At 59.2% G+C, this 19,089-nt stretch overlaps 1 protein-coding gene across 16 annotated transcripts in view; it reads left to right on the top strand.

The window, feature by feature from the left end:
• Positions 1-3,092: 3,092 nt before the first annotated feature.
• Positions 3,093-19,089, top strand: part of RAP1GAP2 (RAP1 GTPase activating protein 2) — a 54,478-nt gene continuing 38,481 nt past the window's right edge. For 6 of the 16 annotated variants that reach the window (XR_014949512.1, XM_085557156.1, XM_085557154.1 and 3 more), the window contains exon 1: positions 16,044-16,198. Coding sequence is in view for 7 of the 16 variants with exons in the window: in XM_085557156.1 (XP_085413282.1) it covers positions 16,155-16,198 (44 nt within the window). In the remaining 9 variants the exon portion in view is untranslated. Of the gene's footprint in view, positions 3,139-4,613; positions 4,631-4,949; positions 5,106-7,293; positions 7,411-9,627; positions 9,745-14,805; positions 14,981-16,042; positions 16,199-19,089 lie in introns of those variants that run through there. The other 10 variants (XR_014949510.1, XR_014949511.1, XR_014949509.1 and 7 more) reach the window with 7 other exon arrangements.

Genomic DNA, 19,089 nt, shown 5'->3' with positions numbered 1-19,089 from the left:
CTGCCTGCGGCGGCCCCGCCTCGCCCGGCCCGGCCCCGCCGCCCGTAAACAGGCGGCAACGTGACCGGAACTGGGGAGCTCCGCCGGGGCGGGCGGCGGCGGCCGCGGGCACACACCCGGCCCGGGGCCGCCGCCGGGGGAGCCGCACCGCGGCTGGGGCGCCGCTCCCCGAGACCCCCGGTGCAGCGGGGCTCAGCTCCCCGGGATCCCCGGTGCAGCGGGGCTCAGCTCCCCGGGATCCCCGGTGCAGCGGGGCTCAGCTCCCCGGGATCCCCGGTGCAGCGGGGCTCAGCTCCCCGAGACCCTCGGGGCCCCCTCCCGCTCCCCCGACCCTCCTGCGGCCGGGTGCCGCTCCCCGGGGCGCGGGGCGCGGGGCGCGGGGCGCGGGGCGCGGGGCGCGGGGCGCGGGGCGCGGGGCGCGGCTCCCTCCCCGCCGCTGTCCGCGGTGCTGAACCCGAGGCCGCAGCTGCCCCGAGGGTCCCGCGGGCGCCGCCCGCTCGGCCCCGGGCGCGGGGCCCCCCGAGCAGCCCCGGCGGGTCAGGCCGGGGGGCTCTGTGTCTGGGGAGGGCAGCGGCGGTGTGCCCCTGCAGTGTCACCGCCACTCGGGGGGATGCGAGTCAAACGGGGCCGGTACCGGCTGCAGCCGGGAAACCGGCCGGCCAAACCAGCGGAGCTGTGATCAGAGAGATGGTGAGAAAAACTTGTTTACTCAAGTGGTTACTGATTTTTCATGCCTTTTGTTTGCGGTGCCCAGACCAGCTGGGGCTTCACATTCAAGGATGACTCAATCCTTTGCGCCTCTGCTCCGGAGGAGGCCGGGATGCGGTGGCCTGTTCCATGCTGCACGGCGGTGACGGCACAGGAGAATGGTAGCGTCCTCCCCGTCAGCTGACAGTCTGCTGATTCCCGTTCCTTAAACCCAAATGTGCCTCGAGAGTGCCGTGCTCCTGCTCTGATGCTGAATCGTGCTGCCGTCTCCCTGTTAAAACTGCTGCAATCCTGCTTATCCCTGTGTGCAACCAGCACACGGGGAGTTGTAGGGAAGCTCACAGAGTGTGGTCTGTGGTATCATTCTTCCATCCCACATCCTTCCCTCCCCTTGAATGCTTCCAGGCTCTGAGTGAGTGTTGGTGCTCCGCAGATCCAGCGACAGCGTGCTGTGGCCAATACGCTGCCCTGTGCCTGCAGCAAAGCACATGCTCCAGGTGTGATACCGAAGGTTTGTGACATCTCTGCACAGTAACAGTCAAAGACTGGGCCCTCACCTGATGCACAGTGGTGGGGTCCAGCCTGGCTTGTTGTTTCTGGTAGTTGAGAAAGGCTGGGCTTGGTGTTAGGGCTTATCTGTGGAGACTAAGTTTAGTTCACACAAAGAAAGAAATAATGGAATCGGGAGAAAAGATGAGCCCCGTGGTCTGAAGGTCTGTACATGCACACACAAGCTCATTTGCAAAAAGTTTTTCAGACAGATCTGCTTGCAGCCCCAGACAGCACAATGGAGAGCTTCAGGGCCTCCCAATGCTCACCCAGTCATGCCAACTCCTATGTGGGCCTCCTTTCAACTTGTGTTCTCTGAAAAGTGAGTTCTTCTTGAAACAAAAAGTGGTTAAGGGGTCATAGATGCCTGGGTGAAGGGGGAGAATGAAGCCTTTCTTGTCCAGAGCAGCACTGTGGAGCTCATGTGGAGTCCCTCTCACGCATTTGTGACCCTCAGGTCAATGCCTGCCAAGGTGTCACTTGTCCTTCTCAGGGCAGTGTGCCATGTTTGAAGTGTGTGGGAGTCTTTAATGTTTCCTTGTGTCTTCCCCTAACTTGTGTGCTAACTTGAGCAGCAGTGAGCTACGGATGGGAGGTGGGGGGACGAGAGCGGGGAAATGTCTGAGTGCATCATGTTTCACAAGGTTTGTACAATTTTCATCGATTTTCCACTGGATAAACGACAAGCCTGCAAACAGTCAAGGTCAGGCGCTGAGGGACAGAGAGCTGCTCTGTAAATGAGGTCATCGCTCCGGGATGCAGCCTGCCGGGCGGGCGGGACAGCAGCAGAGCGCAGCGCATCCTCTACACCCAGCATGGCGCAGGAAATGTCCGTGCCTCCTCAGCGGTCACCCGGCAACTTGGGGTCACTCTGGTGCACACAGGCTACTCATGTTTCCCATCACCAGTTCCAAAATTACCTGGTTTCACTGGCACAGCTTTCTCGAGCAGGACATGACACAGCAGTCCCTTCGCTGATGCTTCCAGCCACGGTGATGTCCTGCACTGCAGTTATGCTGCATCTCTTCCCCACTCCCTGCTTGTTCCAAGAGACAGAGATACTTCTCAAATAAGTCTGAGGTTACAATATAGTGAGGCAAAAATGGCAGGCATACCAATTCAGGGGGAACTGGGGGCTCCCTGCTGCCACCTCAGACGTGTGACTGAGCTCCAGAGCCTGTTGGGCAGAGGCAGTCAGCTCCTTGCCTGTTACAGCCCAGCTTGGAGACATCTCACTGCCATGTGCCTCAGGGAGAGCGCTGGCAGCCCCTGCTCACGGTGACCCACGGGACACGGGGACACCCACCAAGAGACTCAGCTCCGGGTTCTGCTGCAGCAACGGGGCTTTTCCCCTGGCTCGAGGCTGGTGGAGATTGTGGGGATGCAGGATGGGGAATGTGAGGATGTAGGGATGAAGTCTGCGGGATGCGGAGACGTGGGATGAGAGACGCGGGATGCGGGCACTGCACATGGGGCGGCAGCTCTTCCGAGCGGGGCTGGGCTCCGGCGCCGCCGCTGCCGCTGCTCCGAGCCGGCACTGACCTCTAGCGGCCCCGGCCCCGGCCCCGCACCGGCCCCGGCCCCGGCCCCGGCCCCGCACCGGCCCCGCACCGGCCCCGGCCCCGGCCCCGCACCGGCCCCGGCCCCGGCCCCGCACCGGCCCCGGCCCCGGCCCCGGCCCCGCACCGGCCCCGCACCGGCCCCGGCCCCGCACCGGCCCCGGCCCCGCACCGGCCCCGGCCCCGGCCCCGGCCCCGCACCGGCCCCGCACCGGCCCCGGCCCCGCACCGGCCCCGGCCCCGGCCCCGCACCGGCCCCGCACCGGCCCCGGCCCCGGCCCCGCACCGGCCCCGGCCCCGGCGGACAGCGGTACCGGCTGCGGTAAGGATAAGCGGTACCAGCGCCAGCAGCGCTACAGGCAGCAGCCGTGCGGCCGTGGGTGCTCGTGTGTGTGTCTATGGAGCAGTGGCATGTGCATGCATGTGTCTGCATGGGTGTCTGTGGTTGTGTGTGTGTGCCTGTGGGTGTGTGTATGACTGTGTGCTGCTTCTGCCGCCATCTCTCCTTCCTGAGGCTGCCAAATGAGCTGAGGGATGGAGCCTCTGCCTGCAGGTCTGGTTGTGGCCACGGGCATGTGCTGGGTAAGCCCAGGTCCCCTCAGTAGCGACTGATTCCTGGGACAAACAGCTGATTCCAAATAGGAGCTGCATCCAATGTGCACCTGAATCCTGTGCCCTGCCAGGGTGGCTACGGGAGTGCTTTGAGACCAGAGCTTTCCCCCACCACCCCCAAGTTAATTATTAGGGGGATTTTAAAATTTAATTTATAAATGAGTTTAACTTTGCCTCAGATATTATTTTTCAACCTAATTGAAATGTAGTGTGTGTGTGCCTTTTAATTGCTTTGAAGAACCTAATAAGAAGCTCCTTGAAGTCTAAAGGCTAAAAGCTGGAGGATGGCAGATTTAAATAAATTTAACATTAGCTTAACATTTCCACAGGGATTAGAAAATATCTGTTTGTAAGGCTATTTGCTTGAGCTAAGCAATGCAATTTGTTCCTCTGTGTTAATGCATATGTGATATGTGAACAGTCCAATTTTAAATTTTTCTCATGGTTTAAAAACTTTTTTTCAATGAAAGTTGCTTTTATTTTTAAATCTCACAGGTCTGTAAAAATTGTTATGCTGAAGCAGGGGTGGGTCAGCTCCGGGGCTCCAGGGGTGGGAGGATGAATTTTGGTCCCTCTCATCTTCAGCCCATAACCTGTAGGAGATGACAGCCCCTGCGGAGGGCAGGTCATTGCCCAGATTTGGGAGGATCTGAGTTACCTTTCTGTGGCCCAGGCAAGGCACAGCCTCTCCAGCTAGCCTGGCTAAGCAACCTCTGCTCCCCAGCCGTGAGGAAGCACTAATGCTCTTCAGACGTGTTTGCACCCAACAACAGCAGGACTTCAGAATTACCAATACAGGAATTTACTTGAGTAATTAACACTACTTTTAATGAAGCTGTTGGTTTGTGGATGCAGCACCTGGGTTTGCTGAACTGTGAAATTAAGTTCTCAAAGATCAGAAAAGTGAGTATTTAGGGCCAGATAACCACTTTTGGGAAACAGCTTTCAGTGAGGTTTAAAGTTCCTTGAGGTAACACCTGACTGCACGTGTGGTTTACTCCCTGAGCCCCCTGCAGCACCCAAGAGGGAAACTCTGTCTCGGGCAGGTTTTACTTGGAACGTATGGAAGAATAGCCCTGCCGTTCTGCCAGGGGGATTGGGTGGGTGCTTTAGAGCGAGCAAGGACCGCGGCAGAGCCAGGGGCGGGGTCCCCAGACTGCAGGTGTGGCCTCCGCTCGCCCTGCGCGCCTGGGAGGGGTTGGGTGAGTGGGGGTTTGGGGGGGACCAGGATGTCAGGGTCCCGTCTTGGGGTTTCTTTCCCCCGGTGGCTGCTCCCGAGGCACTTTGGGATGCTCAGCGCGGACTTGCTCTAAGTGTTTAAAAGGCTGGGAAACGAAGGTTTTCCCGGAGCCCCGGATGGGATCCAGCCGCCCGGCGCAGAGCAGTGCCGGGGCGGTGTGTGCCCCTCGGGGCTGCCCCGCCGGGGGCGTTGCATAACTCTTTACATAACCGGGCCGAGCGGAGCGGCCCCCCCGCACCTGCCCGGGCCAGGCCCCCCCGGGCCCGGCGCCGGAGGGGCGGGAGCGCCGGGACCGGCGCAGCCGCCCGGGGCCGGGCCCGGTGCGGAGGAGCCGCCGCCGGCTCCGAGCGGGGTCTGCGGGCTCCCCCCGCCCGGCGGGACCCCGGGATGGCCTCGGGCAAGGCGGCGGGGGAGCGGCGGTGGGAGCTGGTGCGCTGGTGAGTGCGGCGGAGCCGGGGGTCGCGGCCAGGGGCACCCGAGCTGGAGACCGGCAGGGGCTCAGCTTGCGAGGGGCTCTGGGCTTTGGCGTGGGGATGCTCCCAGCCCGGGACAGGGCGAGAACCCGGGCTGGGTAAGGGTAGGGTTGAGGGGACACGGGACCTCGCCCTGGGTCTGGGATGCTGCGGGGCGCTCCGAGGGGCACCGCGTGGTCCCGGCCGGAGCGGGGGTCCCGGGGGTGCAGGGAGGGGCGGGTCCATGCTGGGAGGGGAATCTCTGGCAGAGGTAGGAGAGTCAGAACCCGAAGACTTTTTCCACTTGGGAAAGGGTCCTGTCGGCTCAGGAGGAAGCACGGGAGCGGCAGCGTGCCGGGATGCCGAGGTCTCCTCATTCCGGGGAGTCCCCGGGACTCGTGTGGCGTGCTGAGGCTCTTCTGATCTCTGGCGGGCGGGGACGGGGCTTGGAACAGGGCACTGTATGTGCCCGGAGCAGCCGGGACGGGCTGACATTGAGAACAAGCTTTGTCTGTGTTCTTTTATGTTGAATTGTGCAGTTTGTGACATCCGAAGCTTGTGACTTTTGAGCAGGGCGCTGCAGCGATGCCAAGCTGTGGCTGGGTGGCTCCGTGGGGATGCTGATGGAAGCACCGGGACGGGGCCCGGGCTCGTCCCTGGGCGGGAGCAGAGCCCGAGCCAGGCCGGCGCTAAGTGCCAGCGCCCCAGCTGTCGGTGGGAGCCCCTCAAACTCCGGCAAGAGTGGGAATCACTGAAGCTTTTTCTTTTCCTCTCAACTTCCCTTCCCCCCCCCGCCCCCCCTCCGTCCCTGCAGCCAAGGACACTTTTTTTCCCTCACACACTTGAACAAACTGTTACAGCAGCTGCATGGCCTGGCTGTTCTGCATCCCCACTGCCTCACCCCCACTTCCCAAGGGACACTCTGGCTTCCCTGCCTCTGCTCTGTGCACGGTTATCGTGTACCAGAGCTGCAGGGAGCACTGGCATTGCACCGTGCTTGGTTGCTTTTAACTAGAAAATTGGCAGTTACTGTGCTGGGGATGCTCACGGGGCCTTTTGGGTTTCCTTTCACTGCAGTGCGAAGTTGCAGTTCCTGCACTGTCACTGCCCCCAGCGCCGCAGGACCCTGCAGGGCTGGGCTGGGCTCAGTGGGCTCAGGCAGGTCACAGAACCCAGCAGCAGCACGTGGGAAGCTCATGGCACATGGAACATCCCCCTGGCCCCATCCAGACAGTGTGGGCACATCCCTGCCATTAGTGTTGGGAATGAACCTCCTGGAGCATCCATATGCAGAGGAATGGACAGGAGCTGTCTCCAGCTCTGGCTGAGTTTCATGGATGCTGCAGCTGTGTGTGCATGTGCCTCCAATCAGTACTACAGGGGCTTTAACTTATTAATTACTTGCTGATGACATTTCATGTTCAGAGGAGTGTGTATGAAGTGCAGCTGGCTGCTGGGATGGAAGCAGGCAGCAGGATTTTGTCCCAAAATATGGAAACAACTGTGGTTATCAGAATTTTGCTCACTTTACAGCAAACCCATACTCTTCTAATCAAATTCATAACCATCAATTCACTCGATTATTACTTGATAAGCCTCAACATCTGGCCTGGCATTTGAAGTGATGCTAGAAAGGCCTTAGCTCGGCCTTGGAGCCAGCAACAGCCTGGGGAGGGGGCTGGTCTGGGGGTGGGTGTGTGCTGGGCACAGGCTGTACCCCAAGACAAAGGTGCTGAGCAGGGGGTGCTGTACCTCTGTCCCCTGGGCCTTCACAGGGGAATGGCCTGTGCTGCTTGGGAAATGTTTGTTCTTTGCTTTCCTGCACATGGGGTTACGGGGCCAGTGGGTCTGGTCTGAGGGCCCTGAGTGGGCTGGGGGCTGCACAGGGGCTGCAGCTGGCAGCAGCCCCACAGATACCCATGGAGGGTGCAGGGACCCCTCCCTGGGGGTCAGTCTCAGGGGGTGCCCTGTCCCAGATGTGGCCGTAGGTGCATGGGCTGGTGGGCAGTGAGGGATGGGGGCGGCACGGGACGCAGGCAGACGGGCTGTAAAGTGATTTTCTGCTCCCACTGAGGAGCGCAGTGGTGCCGAGGCAGCCACTCCTGCATCCTGCCGCTCCCTCCCCGCAATCCAGCGCTGATGAATATTTCAGTCTCTCTCGTGTTATTTTTAGGTATGTGCGAGAGGGCCGCTTTCGCATTGAGGAGAGGACGCTGACGGCTTTCCAGTGGCTCTACTCGCCCCACCAGCACCGCATCGTCAGCCGGGCAGACCTGGGCTCCCCCAGCAGGTAAGGGGGCTGCTGGGCGCAGGGCTGGGGAATGTGGGGAGCTCTGGCACATACCCTGCTGCTTGCTCTTTCACAAGCCCTTGTGGTTTTGACATGGGCCTTGTGAGCCCCAAGCCTGTCTGGGGACCCTGTGATACCTGAACATCTTGGGCTTTGCTTTAAAATAAATTCCCGGGCAAAGCGGCTGCACCAGGAGCTGCAAACACCACATAAGCACTGTTTAATTTAAAGCAGTGGAAAGGAAAATTATCACCTGCCCACCCAAACTTTCCTTGTAATTGCCCCCATGGTTTTGGTTGAGGATCTGCTTTATGTGTGCAGCACTTGAGGTCCACTTAAAAACAGGTGGTAGCCAGGGGCTGTGTTTCCCCCAGCCATCAGTGATCATTGAAAAATATCTGTTCTGATCCCCTGATTTTGGTCAATGCTTAAACTCTCCCCTTGAGAGCCACATCCCAGGCATGTGCTGTGGCTCTCCTTGCTGATGCATATGCATTGCTGTCAGTTCCCATGCCATGTTTGATGATAAAACACCATTAATATAAAAGCCTCATGGGCCTCCAGACACACGCAGAGCAGCATCTGCTCTCTGGCCTGCAAAGAGCTCTGGAACAAGCTGAGTCCCTGAGTGGCTGTGGCACTAAAAGCTCTTCCCTCTCTATTTCAGCAGCTGTTTTGTTCCAAGAGCCCTTAAAGCCCTGAAGTATTTATATGCCTGGAATTGCATGGATGAGAATGAGAGTGGGAGGGTGACTGCAGAGGAAGGAGGTGCCCAAAAGACTTGGATTTCCCAGGACAGGAAGGGCTGTGGGTACTCTTCATGCAGGACAAGCAGGGTGGGGGTGGAAGGAGGTGACATTCACACCTGGAAGAGACTTCTTGGGGCATGAGGGAGGTGCCAGCTGTTCTCGGCAGGAGCCATGGCATACATGCTTACTGTTGCCATCTGCTTCCCAGGATGGGAATTCCTCTGCCTGCCGCTGGAGGGGCTTTCCAGAAACTGGAATGACTGTGCTATTTATTGATTTTAACTAATTTTTGCAAATTGCTTTCAGAGGGTGTGTTAGCCTCACGCCTGATGCGCATGTTTCACTTGGCATGTGGAACTGATATATGTGCAACATCATTTATAATTAATATTAAGTGCTGTTGGGGTTAATTTCACTAGATTAATTTGATTTCCCGAGGGGGTTAATTTCCCTGGATTCATTTGATTACCCAGAGGAAAAGGTACCTAGAAGTTTCCCCCGGGAAGTTACCTGGAGCTTTCTGGAGAGTCTGTAGGACGTCAGCGACCATTTATGAGTGGTGTCTGTATCTGTCTCACTGGAGTAAAATGTTTGTCTCCAAGGCAGCCCAAGTGTAAAGCCCGACTGGGCAAGAGCAGCCGCGGGCGCTGCTGCGGCCGGGGAGCGGAGCTGCGGGGGCACAGGGATGCTGCGGGCCGGGCCGGGCCGGCGGTTCCAGCTGCTCGGTGGGAAGGGAACGAGGAGACAGCCACGGCGAGGCCGTGTTACTGCCTTCAGGCCGCTTTGGGCAGGACTGGGCGGCAGCCTGCGGGATCAGGGCCGCGGCGGCGGGCGGGGAGCGCGCACCGCTCCGCACGGCCCTGCCCCGTCCCGCACCGCCCCGCACCTCCCTGCCCCTCACCGCCCTGCTCCGCACTGCCCTGCCCCGTCCCGCACTGCCCTGCCCCGTCCCGCACCGCCCCGCACGGCCCTGCCCCGTCCCGCACCTCCCTGCCCCTCACCGCACCGCTCCGCACGGCCCTGCCCCGTCCCGCACCGCCCCTCACCGCCCTGCTCCGCACTGCCCTGCCCCGTCCCGCACCGCCCCGTCCCGCACCGCCCCGCACCTCCCTGCCCCTCACCGCCCTGTGCCGCACGGCCCTGTCCCGTCCCGCACTGCCCTGTCCCGTCCCGCACCGCCCCGCACCTCCCTGCTCTGCCCTGCCCTGCCCTGCCCCGCCCTGCCTCTCACCGCCTCTCACCGCCTCTCACCGCCCCGCACCTCCCTGCCCCGCACCGCCCTGCCCCGCACCGCCCTGCCCCGCACCTCCCTGCCCCTCACCGCCCTGCTCCGCACGGCCCTGTCCCGTCCTGCACCGCCCCGCACGGCCCTGCCCCGTCCCGCACTGCCCTGTCCCGCACCGCCCCGCACCTCCCTGCCCCTCACCGCCCCGCACCTCCCTGCCCTGCCCCGCCCTGCCTCTCACCGCCTCTCACCGCCCCGCAGCTCCCCGCCCCGCCCCGCGCGGGGCCGGCTCCGCCAGCGCGGCGGGATCCGCAGGCGGCGAGCGGCGGGCAGGGCGCGGGCGCGGGCTCCATCCTCGCGGTACGTACGCGCTCCTGGCGCGCTCCTCCGCGGCTCTCGGCTCCTCCGTCCGCGTTCGGAGCCGCGGTGCCAGGGCAGGGGCTTGGCGCCGGGAACCGGGGCCGGGAACCGGGGGCTGTACGGAGGCTCAGGGCTGGGCACGGTGGACCGCGACCCATGTGTGGGGGGACGGTGAAGCGGCTGCCAGCACCGCTCTTGAAATATTGACCATTCGAGGAGGCGATTTGCAGCGGTCCGTGCGGGGCTCTGCCTGCTGTCCCCGGGGGTCGGGGTGGTGGTGTCCGCTGGCATGCGGGGAGCTTTGCCCTGCCTCCCCCGGGCACCTCCTTAGCTGGGGAGCCCCAGGTGTTTGCACAGAAAGGGACGCCTGAGCCTCCCTGCATGCCCCCCGCCGCTCTGCTGGGGCGATCCTCCACACCGCTGTCCCTGTGCGAGCCTGCAGCTCATCCCTGACGGGAAAGCGGTGCAATGTCTGCTCACCAGGCTGAGCGTTTCCCTTCGTCCTGCTCGTTCCCACAGGCAGAACACCGGTGTGCCTGGCGTGGGGCTGCGCAGAGCCTTCAGGGCTGTGAGATGCTGCTTGCATCCCTGGCGAATGCAGGCTGTGAGATGGATCCTGCCAGGCTGTGATGTCTTCTGCACGCTCTAGGCTCTGCTGTTTTGTTTAAGACTGCTTGTTGTTTTAGTAGCAGAAGGGACATAATATCTTTCCACAAGGCATGATTTATTGAATGTTGGAATCATGCCAAAGGGTTTAAATTCAGATCCAAAACACGGTGTGATTGCAGGTGTTCTCAGCCGGCTCACACTTGCACACACCACATTTCACAGGTACTGCATTCTCCCTCTGCTGCCGGTTCCTCCCACTAGAGATGAAAACCATAGCAGCAAAAATGCCTTTTTCTTTGCTTGTTTGTTTTCTCATCCTTCCTTCCCTTCATCCCTCAGCATATCTGTGTGGTAGCGGGGTTCTGAGGGCTGCTCAAAGAGGCCCTCTGCTGCTGCTGCCTGCTGTGTACCTGGTCAGATCTCTGGTGGTTGGTGGTTGCTGCTGCTGTGGTAACAGGAACAGGACTTCAGCAGCAACAGGAGGAGAGACGTTTTTTCCAGGAGCTAAAAACAGCTCATTCTCCACAGACAGTTTTGCATTTTTTGTGGGGGTAGATGAATCCTTGCTTGGAGTTAACATCTGCCTCCAAGCTGGATGCCAGAAGGACTGTTCCTTGACTGTGATTTGGTTTCAGCTCAGCTCTTGAAAAGCCCACCCAAAATGGTTGAAAAATGCAGGTGATGTTGGCAAGAGGTAGCAGGACTTGGAAAAGCTCAAGTCCAAGCCCCATGAAGCTTGTTTGCAACATTCAGAGTGTCCACACACAGGTTTGGCCTCAAACCTGAGCCCTGGCTGCTGAGGACTGACTTGTGCCAGCGCAGCTCAGCCTCAGGCAGCCCCTGATTCCCCGTCTGCTGCCGAGGCTGGGCTGCAGGGCAGGGGCGGCTGAGAGGAGCAGCCCTTGTCAGGGGAAGGTGCCAGGACACGTGCTGGCTCAGCAGCCCAGCGCCCTGCTGCTGTGGGCACCACAGAATCACAGAATGGTCTGGGTTGAAGGGACTGTAAAGGTCACTCAGTTCCAAACCCCCTCCTATGGGCAGGGACACCTTCCGCCAGACTTTACCATCTTGTGTAACATCTTAAATGTTGAGTCTCGGTGAGGGGGTTGGGGTATTCTTGATTCCTTTATTTCCATCATTAGGAAACTGTTCCAGAGATTGATTGTATTGAAAATTAGAAACCTCCTAATTTCCAGCCAAAGCATGTTCAGGTCTCTCTCATTCCCATGCTTTCCTCCCGCCCCCACATTTTCCCAGCCCTGGTTTTCAGTTTAAGCTGTTCTTTTTCTGTCTCTCCACGATTTCTTCACTGGCTGCAGCCGCCCCCCTGCTCCATGTTTGTTGTGTGAATTGGGCCAAACGCTCTCCAGTTCCTAGCGCAGCTGCCAGTGCCAGCCTGCCACTGGGAACAGGTTTTTGAGGGAGGTTTGCCCCAGTGCATCCTCCCTCCAGCAGCCCCTGCACTGGGCAAACGAGTGCTGAGCTGCTGCTCCTGCAGGCAGCGGGGACTGGCAGCACGGGGTGGGATGTGCAGTGGATGTGCAGGTAGCCATGGTGACAGCGCCCAGGGAATGGAACTGGCATGGCAGCTGCTTGTCTGGCTGCAGCAGGGATGCCACCAGGCACTCAGGGGAGCAGTGGTGCCTGCCCTGTCTCTGGAGCACCCTGTGCAGGGCGCCCATGTGGGCATTGTGTGGCTGCACAGAGCAACCTTCCTGCTGGATCCTGGGGAGGCAGACTGCATGAGGATGAGAGCCTCTGCTGCTTCCCTGAAGCATCCTCCCTCAGGCTCCACTGGCATGGGAAAGGGGAGGTTGGAAGAGATGGAGAAAACAGGCACAGAAAATCTGTGCTTGAACAGGCTTTTCCTAGAGAGAGCCTTTTCATGCCTTTTCATGAGAGAGGAATTTCATGCCCTTGCTAGCAAGGCAGGACTCTAAAATGGGTGGCCTTGAGAAAACAAACAACGCTGTACATTAAATTCAGTGGGCTGAGAAGAATTCGATGAGCCTGGGAGCCCATGTGATGAGTTCTGCATACAAAGCTGTGATGAGACATGATCTGTGTCCCACTGCAGCAAAGAACTGCTTCATGTGATGGTGGGAGAGACCAGTGGGGCTTTGTGGGTCACAGGCTCCTGGCCAGCACGGGGGCCAGGCTGTCAGCCAGCACCTGTTGCTTTCCTGGTTTTCTCCTCTGTGCTGGGCACTTCCTGGGCTGCTGGGAAAGCTGGTGCTGCCATTCCTGGGTGTAAGCATCCCTCTGTGCTAGCTGCCTGAGAAGTGATGCTTGCAGGTCGCACGATGGCTTCCTCCAGATCTCGTTTTCAGCCATTTCCGCAGAAATGAGCAGGAGTGGTCAGATCACTTCGGACATAGGGATGAGTCCATGAGCCATCAATGTTTTCTCAAGAGTGTGGAAGAGGAGCTGGAGTATGGTTTGCAGCTTGAGCTGTGCATGGCCTTGGGCTCAGGAAGGGCTCTGGTTCTCCTGTCTTTGTCTGAAGCTGTCCTCTTGGGTGACACACAGCTCCCCTCCCCAGCGTGGCAGCTGAAGGAGCCCTCTCAGTCCTTCTGGTCTGAGATGAACAGTGAAGAGCAACTCCTGAGAGCTACCTGAGGTTTGTGGGAAGCTGCATTTGAGGCACTGAATTTATCTTTTCACTTCAGCAGTTCCATAAAGGGGAGAAAATAGTGTTTAAAATATTCTATGAACTGAGAGGTAATTTGGACAGTTTTCCTTTGCTCTGTAGGTCAAGCTGATGATGCACATGGCATGTTCTTCCTGTCAGGACAAAAACTAATATTTCTGCATGCCCACAACCTTCTTTAAAATCATAATAGGAAGCTGAATGCCCTCAGAGTGCCGCAGGCAATATTAAAGCACTAATGATGCAATCAGTCACTTACCCCAGTAAGAAAGGGAAGAATTATGCTGCCCTTGTTGTGCGCAGTCCTGCTTTGTGTTACCAGCAGTGTGGCACTGTTCCCAGTAGGCAGGAGCTGCTCACCAGGTTGGGTTGGAGCAATGGGATCCTGGTTCTGGCAGAGGCCCCTGGGAGATGTTAATTTAGACTGGTGCAGATGGTGCTGAGGAGTCGTCCTCCCCCAGGGTTTTGTTCCCTAATTTTGGCTGCTCGGTTATGATTTGCCTGTGCCTGCTCTGAAAGTAGGAAGGTTTTTTGCCTTGTTGTTTTTGAGCCTGTGTGAAATACCTCGGGGGGAAGAGGGGAAGTGAGAAAATGTCATTGCAGAGGCTATTTCTGGAGGCACGCCCCTGCGGGTGAGATGGTGCTGGGCAGGCTGTGGTGTGGTACCCGGGACCAAGGGAGGCTGGTGGCCTCAGGGGAGCTGGGGCTGGGTCCCTGGTGTATTTTTAACCTTTGCCTGGAGCTGTGGTAGCTGATGTGGCCCTGAGGGGCTGCCAGCTGTGTGGGAATGGGGCGCAGGAAGAGCTCCACTTCCACCACTGCCAGCCACAGGTATCCCCAGGTGCTGGAGCGGGGTGAGGTGGGCTTGTGCAGGGGCAGCCCCACACCCTCCTGGAAGCAGGAAATGGAGATGCTTCCCTATGGCCATCCCAGGGTCCTGCTCTCTTGTGCTCTGAAATCCTGGGGCAGGCATGGGGGTTACCCCGTGCCTTAGTGGATGTGAGGAAGAGCTGCAGGAGTGATTGTGACCTGCTGACTGAGGTCCTGGCGCAGGGGAGTCAGGTCCTGCCTTGCTGTGTCCCTGTTCCCTTCCTGCTTCCGTGTCAGCTCCGGCAGCCGCAGTTCCCGCAGGGCCGAAGCAGCAGAGCAAGATGCAGTAGATGGTGCTACAGGGGGAAAGGTCTAAAGCTGGCCATGTCTCTGGGACTCTCCAAGTTGTTCCTGGTGTGGCAGCAGCTGAGGTCGGTGCTTCCCACAGCCACTGTCACTCCGTGTCCCACAGCTCTGCACGCAGGGCCGTGCTGGAGCAGCTGCACCACGTCTCATTCCAATCCACGGCAGAGCCTGGCTGTACCCAGAGCTTTTGTTTTCAGACATTTTAATTGTGAGCAGCTCGGTAGAGCTGGGCAGAAACCAACTGGGAGGAGTGTAAGGAAGACATGACCTGGGGGAAGATGAAGTGAGAGGATAACATCACACTGCTGTTGGTGCAGAGCTTTGACACAGATCATGCAGGCCAGGAACAAATGTGTTCCAAGCAAATGACTGCTCCAGATATTTTGTAACACCTGAATTATGGCTTCAAAGCCTGCAGCTTTTTTTTTTTTTTTTTTTTTTTTTTTTTTTTTTTTAAATAATGTCCTTAAGAGCTCTAAATTTAAAAGAATTTCCATAGTTTCATCCCTTTAAGGCTGTGGGCAGAAAAGTAGGAGTTGAAATAGCTGGATTTCAGTCCAAGTTTTTTCTCTGGAGTTGAGTGATTTATCTCTCCAGCTCCTTATACGCTCTCTCCCCCATCCCTTTTTTTCACACATCAGACTGAATTCAAGTGCCTCTCAATTTAAAGCTTTTGGGTGCTTGTAGAGAACGCTGGGCTAGAACTGCCTGTGACCCAGGAGCCAGCACTGCACGGACTGCCAGGGCAAGGCGATGCTGTGAGTCCACCCCAGGCATTGCCTTGGATCACTGGGGCAGGAGGTGAGTGATCTGGCAGTCAGAGGCTCTTTCTGGCCTCTGAGCTGAGTGGCTCTGGGACACGGGCTCCTGGATCCCATGGGCATGGCAGAGCATGCGTGGTTGAGCAGCTCGTTGTGTCCTGGCTGTGGTGTTGTGCTGTGGCCCCAGCACAGCCCAGCTGCCCCTGCCTCTCTCCTGCCAAGGGGGGTCGGCATTCCCAGCCCTCCTCCTCAGATGGACTGGCAGAGGGTGATCCCCTGGTGCAGCCCAGCTCTGAGTGGTGCAGGTGGGTGCTGGTGGTTGGTCTGGGGAGCTGGAAGGTGTGAGGACACCTGGGCACCATACTCAGCCTCTGGGCACCATGCCCACCCCTGCAACCAGGCTCAGCTCCCCACATCTCTGCTGTGCCCTACAATGCCCGAAGCGGGGTGCAGGGAACAGCATCTGTTTTCTGGGGATTTGTGATGGATGGGAGCTCATACCCAGCTAGATGTCAGCATTTCCATTTCCGTGGGATTTCTGAAGCCTGACTGCTAAAGGACAAGGGTGTTTGAGTGGTAGTCAGGCTGCAAATGCCACTTCAGCCTTACAGAGCTGCCAGGGAACCAGAGGATGGAAACCTGTGTGCCACAGGCAGCTGCATGGGAGCTAGCGGGAGATGCCTTGCTGGGCTCTGGGATGGTGGGATCTGTTTGCCATGAGAGATAAGTGATGGGGTTTTGCTTACCGAGGTTTGATGCCTTTAGTGGGATGTCCCTGAGGGGCACTGGAGGCTCCCCTACCAGGGAGCCAGCCTGGTGCTGTGACTGCCAGGGAGGAAAAGGCAGACCACCACGCTGCCACCAGTGACCCTCTGGATCGGGCCTCAGTGGCTGGGCAGCCGCAGGGCACGATGTTTGTGGGTGACACGGTGTCCGTGGCTCAGCCCCGCTGCCCATGCGGCACTGCTGGTGGTCCTGCCATTAGGAGAAAAACGATATTTGCAGCGTGAGGTTGCGAAAAGCCTGTGGCCACGAAAAGAAAAGGAAATGACTTTTTTTGTGGGGTTGGTGTGTGCATGCGCTGCAGCGCCGGGCGGCGGTGGGGCCGTGCCGGGGTCCCCCGCCCCGCACGGCGCCGCAGGGATCGCGCTCGGGCCGGATCGCCGCGTCCCACCGCCGCTGCCCCGCGCCCGCAGCGGCACCGAGCCACCGGCATGTTCCAGAGGAAGCGCAGCGTCTCCTTCGGCGGCTACGGCTGGTGGGTGCCTTCCCCTCCCTCCCTCCCCGTGCCGGGAGCCGTGTGAGCAGCTCTCCTGCCCCGCTCCGGGAGCAGGACTCGCCGGCACAGCCCTTCCCTCCGGCCCGGGCCAGCGCCGGCAAGGATCCTCCTGCCGCCGTGCCCGCGGGAAGCCTGGCACAGCTTCAGCCCTCCGGCAGAGCCTCGTGAGCTCTGCGGGCCATGGGCAGCGAGGGGACCCCCTGAGGGCTCCTGGGGGGCTCCTGGTTACCTGCAAGAGTGTCGGCCCTGCACCTTTCCCTCGCTACTTTCCCTGCTGCCTGCTCCTGCACCCAGACAGCGATGCTGACAGCCACCTTGGGGCGTGCAGCAAGCTCCCTCCTGGTCCAGGGCAGCTTCCCAGCACCACTGGCACCCCAGGAGCCATCCCTTCCTTGTCTGTCCTCAGCAGAGCGGCACGGCTGCTGCCTGCGCCCCGAGTCCAGCTCCTGTCTCTTCCCTCTGAGAGGTGCTCATCTGTAGAGAAACAGCTGAAGAAAACGGCCTGGTTCTCCCTCTGCCCTCTCTTCAGGTCTCCTCTCCGAGGTGTTTTGTGCCTGTTCCAAGTCTGTTACGGTGTGATGGTGTTTGGTGTTTGGGGCAAAAGGCCGCTGTGCACCCTCCCCGTCCCGCAGCGGCTGCAGCGGCTGGGACTGGACAGTGGCAGCCCCGGGCTTTGAGGGGAACGTGGTACCGTGGGCTTGGAGCTGCCCGAGACCGGCTGGGGGAAATGCTGAGTAACTGCGGGGGCAGTGGGAGGGCAGCTGGAGCACCAAGCTTTTGGCAGGGTCCCCTGGGATGGAGCGCACGCTTTGCTGAAGCCAAGAGAGCTGCCTCGGCCGGATTGGGTTTTCTTTACTTACAAAGGCGAAGGAAGCACTTGAATAGACTTCTGTGCAAATAAGTTTTGTGATATGTGGGCTCATAGTGGCCAAATCGCATCTCTTGGGCAGCTCTGCCCCACGGTCGCTGTTGAGAGCAGTGGGTCTGGGGCCCGGACTGCCCGGGGGCATCTCAGGAGCTTCTGACCCTCCTTGGCAGGGCATTCAGGGCCAGCTGGGCTTTGCTCTGTCTTTTTTCTGCTTGTGCTTTGGCAGTTGTGGGGGAAAGAAAATCACGAGCTGGAGAGTCACTGGGGAAAAGGGGCTCTGCCAACTGGTGGGGGGCTGAGGCGGCTCCTGGGGGGCTGAGGCGGCTCCTGGGGGGCTGCACTGGCTCCTGGGGGCTGTGCCGCCGTTGCAGCTGGGGCTGGGGGAGCAGGACGTGGGCTTTCCTTCAGACACCACGGTAAGAGCGGCCGGGGAGCCCCAAGGGGGTCGGTGCGCTTCTCCCCGGGTCCCTGCGGAAGGCGCCGCCTGGAAATCGCCGTGCACTGCCGGCTGAGCCTTCCCTGAGCGTGCACTGGCAAAGAAGGGACCTGCCACAGCCCCGTTCCTGCACCTGCATCTTCTCACGGTCCCGGCCGACCCACCCTTCCTGTGGGGCTGCGTGTGAGGTGCCTGGGCACACCCAGCCGCCTCCTGCTGCGGCTGCACTCGCCATTTCCAGCCTCTGCTGGACGGCAAATTGCTATTTTTTAAACTCTCCACCAGCTGCATCTGCTGCCAGCGAGGTCCCGGAGCGGTGTGCCGATTTTCGGGGGCAGATGTGGTGGGCCCAGCGTGGCTGTAGGGACGCACGGGGTGTGCCAAGCTGGTGTGCGTGAGCGGTGCTGCCCCGCAGCCGGAGCTGCCCGGGCCGGGAGCCCCGGGGGTGCGGGCACTTTCATTTTGCCGCGTTTCGAGCAGGGCAGGGCAGGGCGCACAAACGGCTCAGTCCTACTGCAGCTGTGGTTTCCCAAACATGGGCGTTTATTTCCTGTGTGGGTTTTCTTGGTGTTTTGTTTGTTTGTTTGTTTTTGTTTTCGGTATTTTTGTTGTTGTTGTTTCTTTTTTTTCCCCCTTCTCACTCTAAGAGGCCAAATAACAACAACTGGTTTTAATTCCTGTGGCTCCGGATGGAGCCAGTCGTGCAGCTCTCACTCAGGGACAGGTCCCATGGAAGCTGCCCCAGCCACCCACTGTCCCTGAGCTATTTTGCCACTGAGTTTGGAAACAGCTCTGCTCCCCAGCATGCTGTGATGTTCAATGTGATTTAATGATCAACAAGGTCTGGGCAGGCTTGTAAGGTATTAAGTCACAATAGCAGGTACCTAGATCTATTTTTAGGAGCAGCAGCATGCTGGCTCTCCAGAGCAGAGGATGGAAGCTGATGGTTGGGGAAATGCCTGGAACAGAGCTCCCGTGGCCATGGGGTTTTGTGAGGGTGAGCTTGCTGCAAGTGAGGCATCCTGGGGAAGGTAAGGGTACCTGTGCCCACGTGCCTGCCAGGCCCAACCTGTGGCACAGAGTGCCGGGGAGCCGGCCCCCTGTGCCACCCGCGGGTGCAGCCCCTCCTGACGGTGAAACCCAGCCTGGGGGTGGAGAAGGTAAAGCTGCGAGTGGGGGGAGCTGTATTTCTGTGGCCATGCTGTGTTCTCTGTGATCACGGTGCAAAACAAGGGGGTGTTATTTTGCTGTTTGGTCTTTTTTTGAGATGTAGAATTGATTCCATGTGGCAGATAACAGAGCATTTTCAGTGACTGCCAAAAGACATTATTTTGCATTTTGAGACATTACTATGATTTGCATTAATTAATATTAATATGACTGTAACCACAATGATTGTGAGGAGATGAGCACTCATTACCAGTGCCAGAATGAGTGAAACAACTGGGGCTGCTGGTCCCACATGAGCCAGCCAGGGCTGGGAGCAAAGGGGCTGCTCTGTGTTTTGTCTGCCTGGCGCTGGGTTGCAATATGTGGGGTTTGGGGGGATCTTCCCAGCACAGGCCC

This window comes from Lonchura striata, chromosome 19 (assembly GCF_050655825.1).
Source record: "Lonchura striata isolate lonStrDom1 chromosome 19, ASM5065582v1, whole genome shotgun sequence".
Lineage (NCBI taxonomy): Eukaryota > Metazoa > Chordata > Aves > Passeriformes > Estrildidae > Lonchura > Lonchura striata.
Note: the sequence above shows the minus strand (reverse complement) of the source record. Positions and strands in the feature narration are given on the sequence as shown.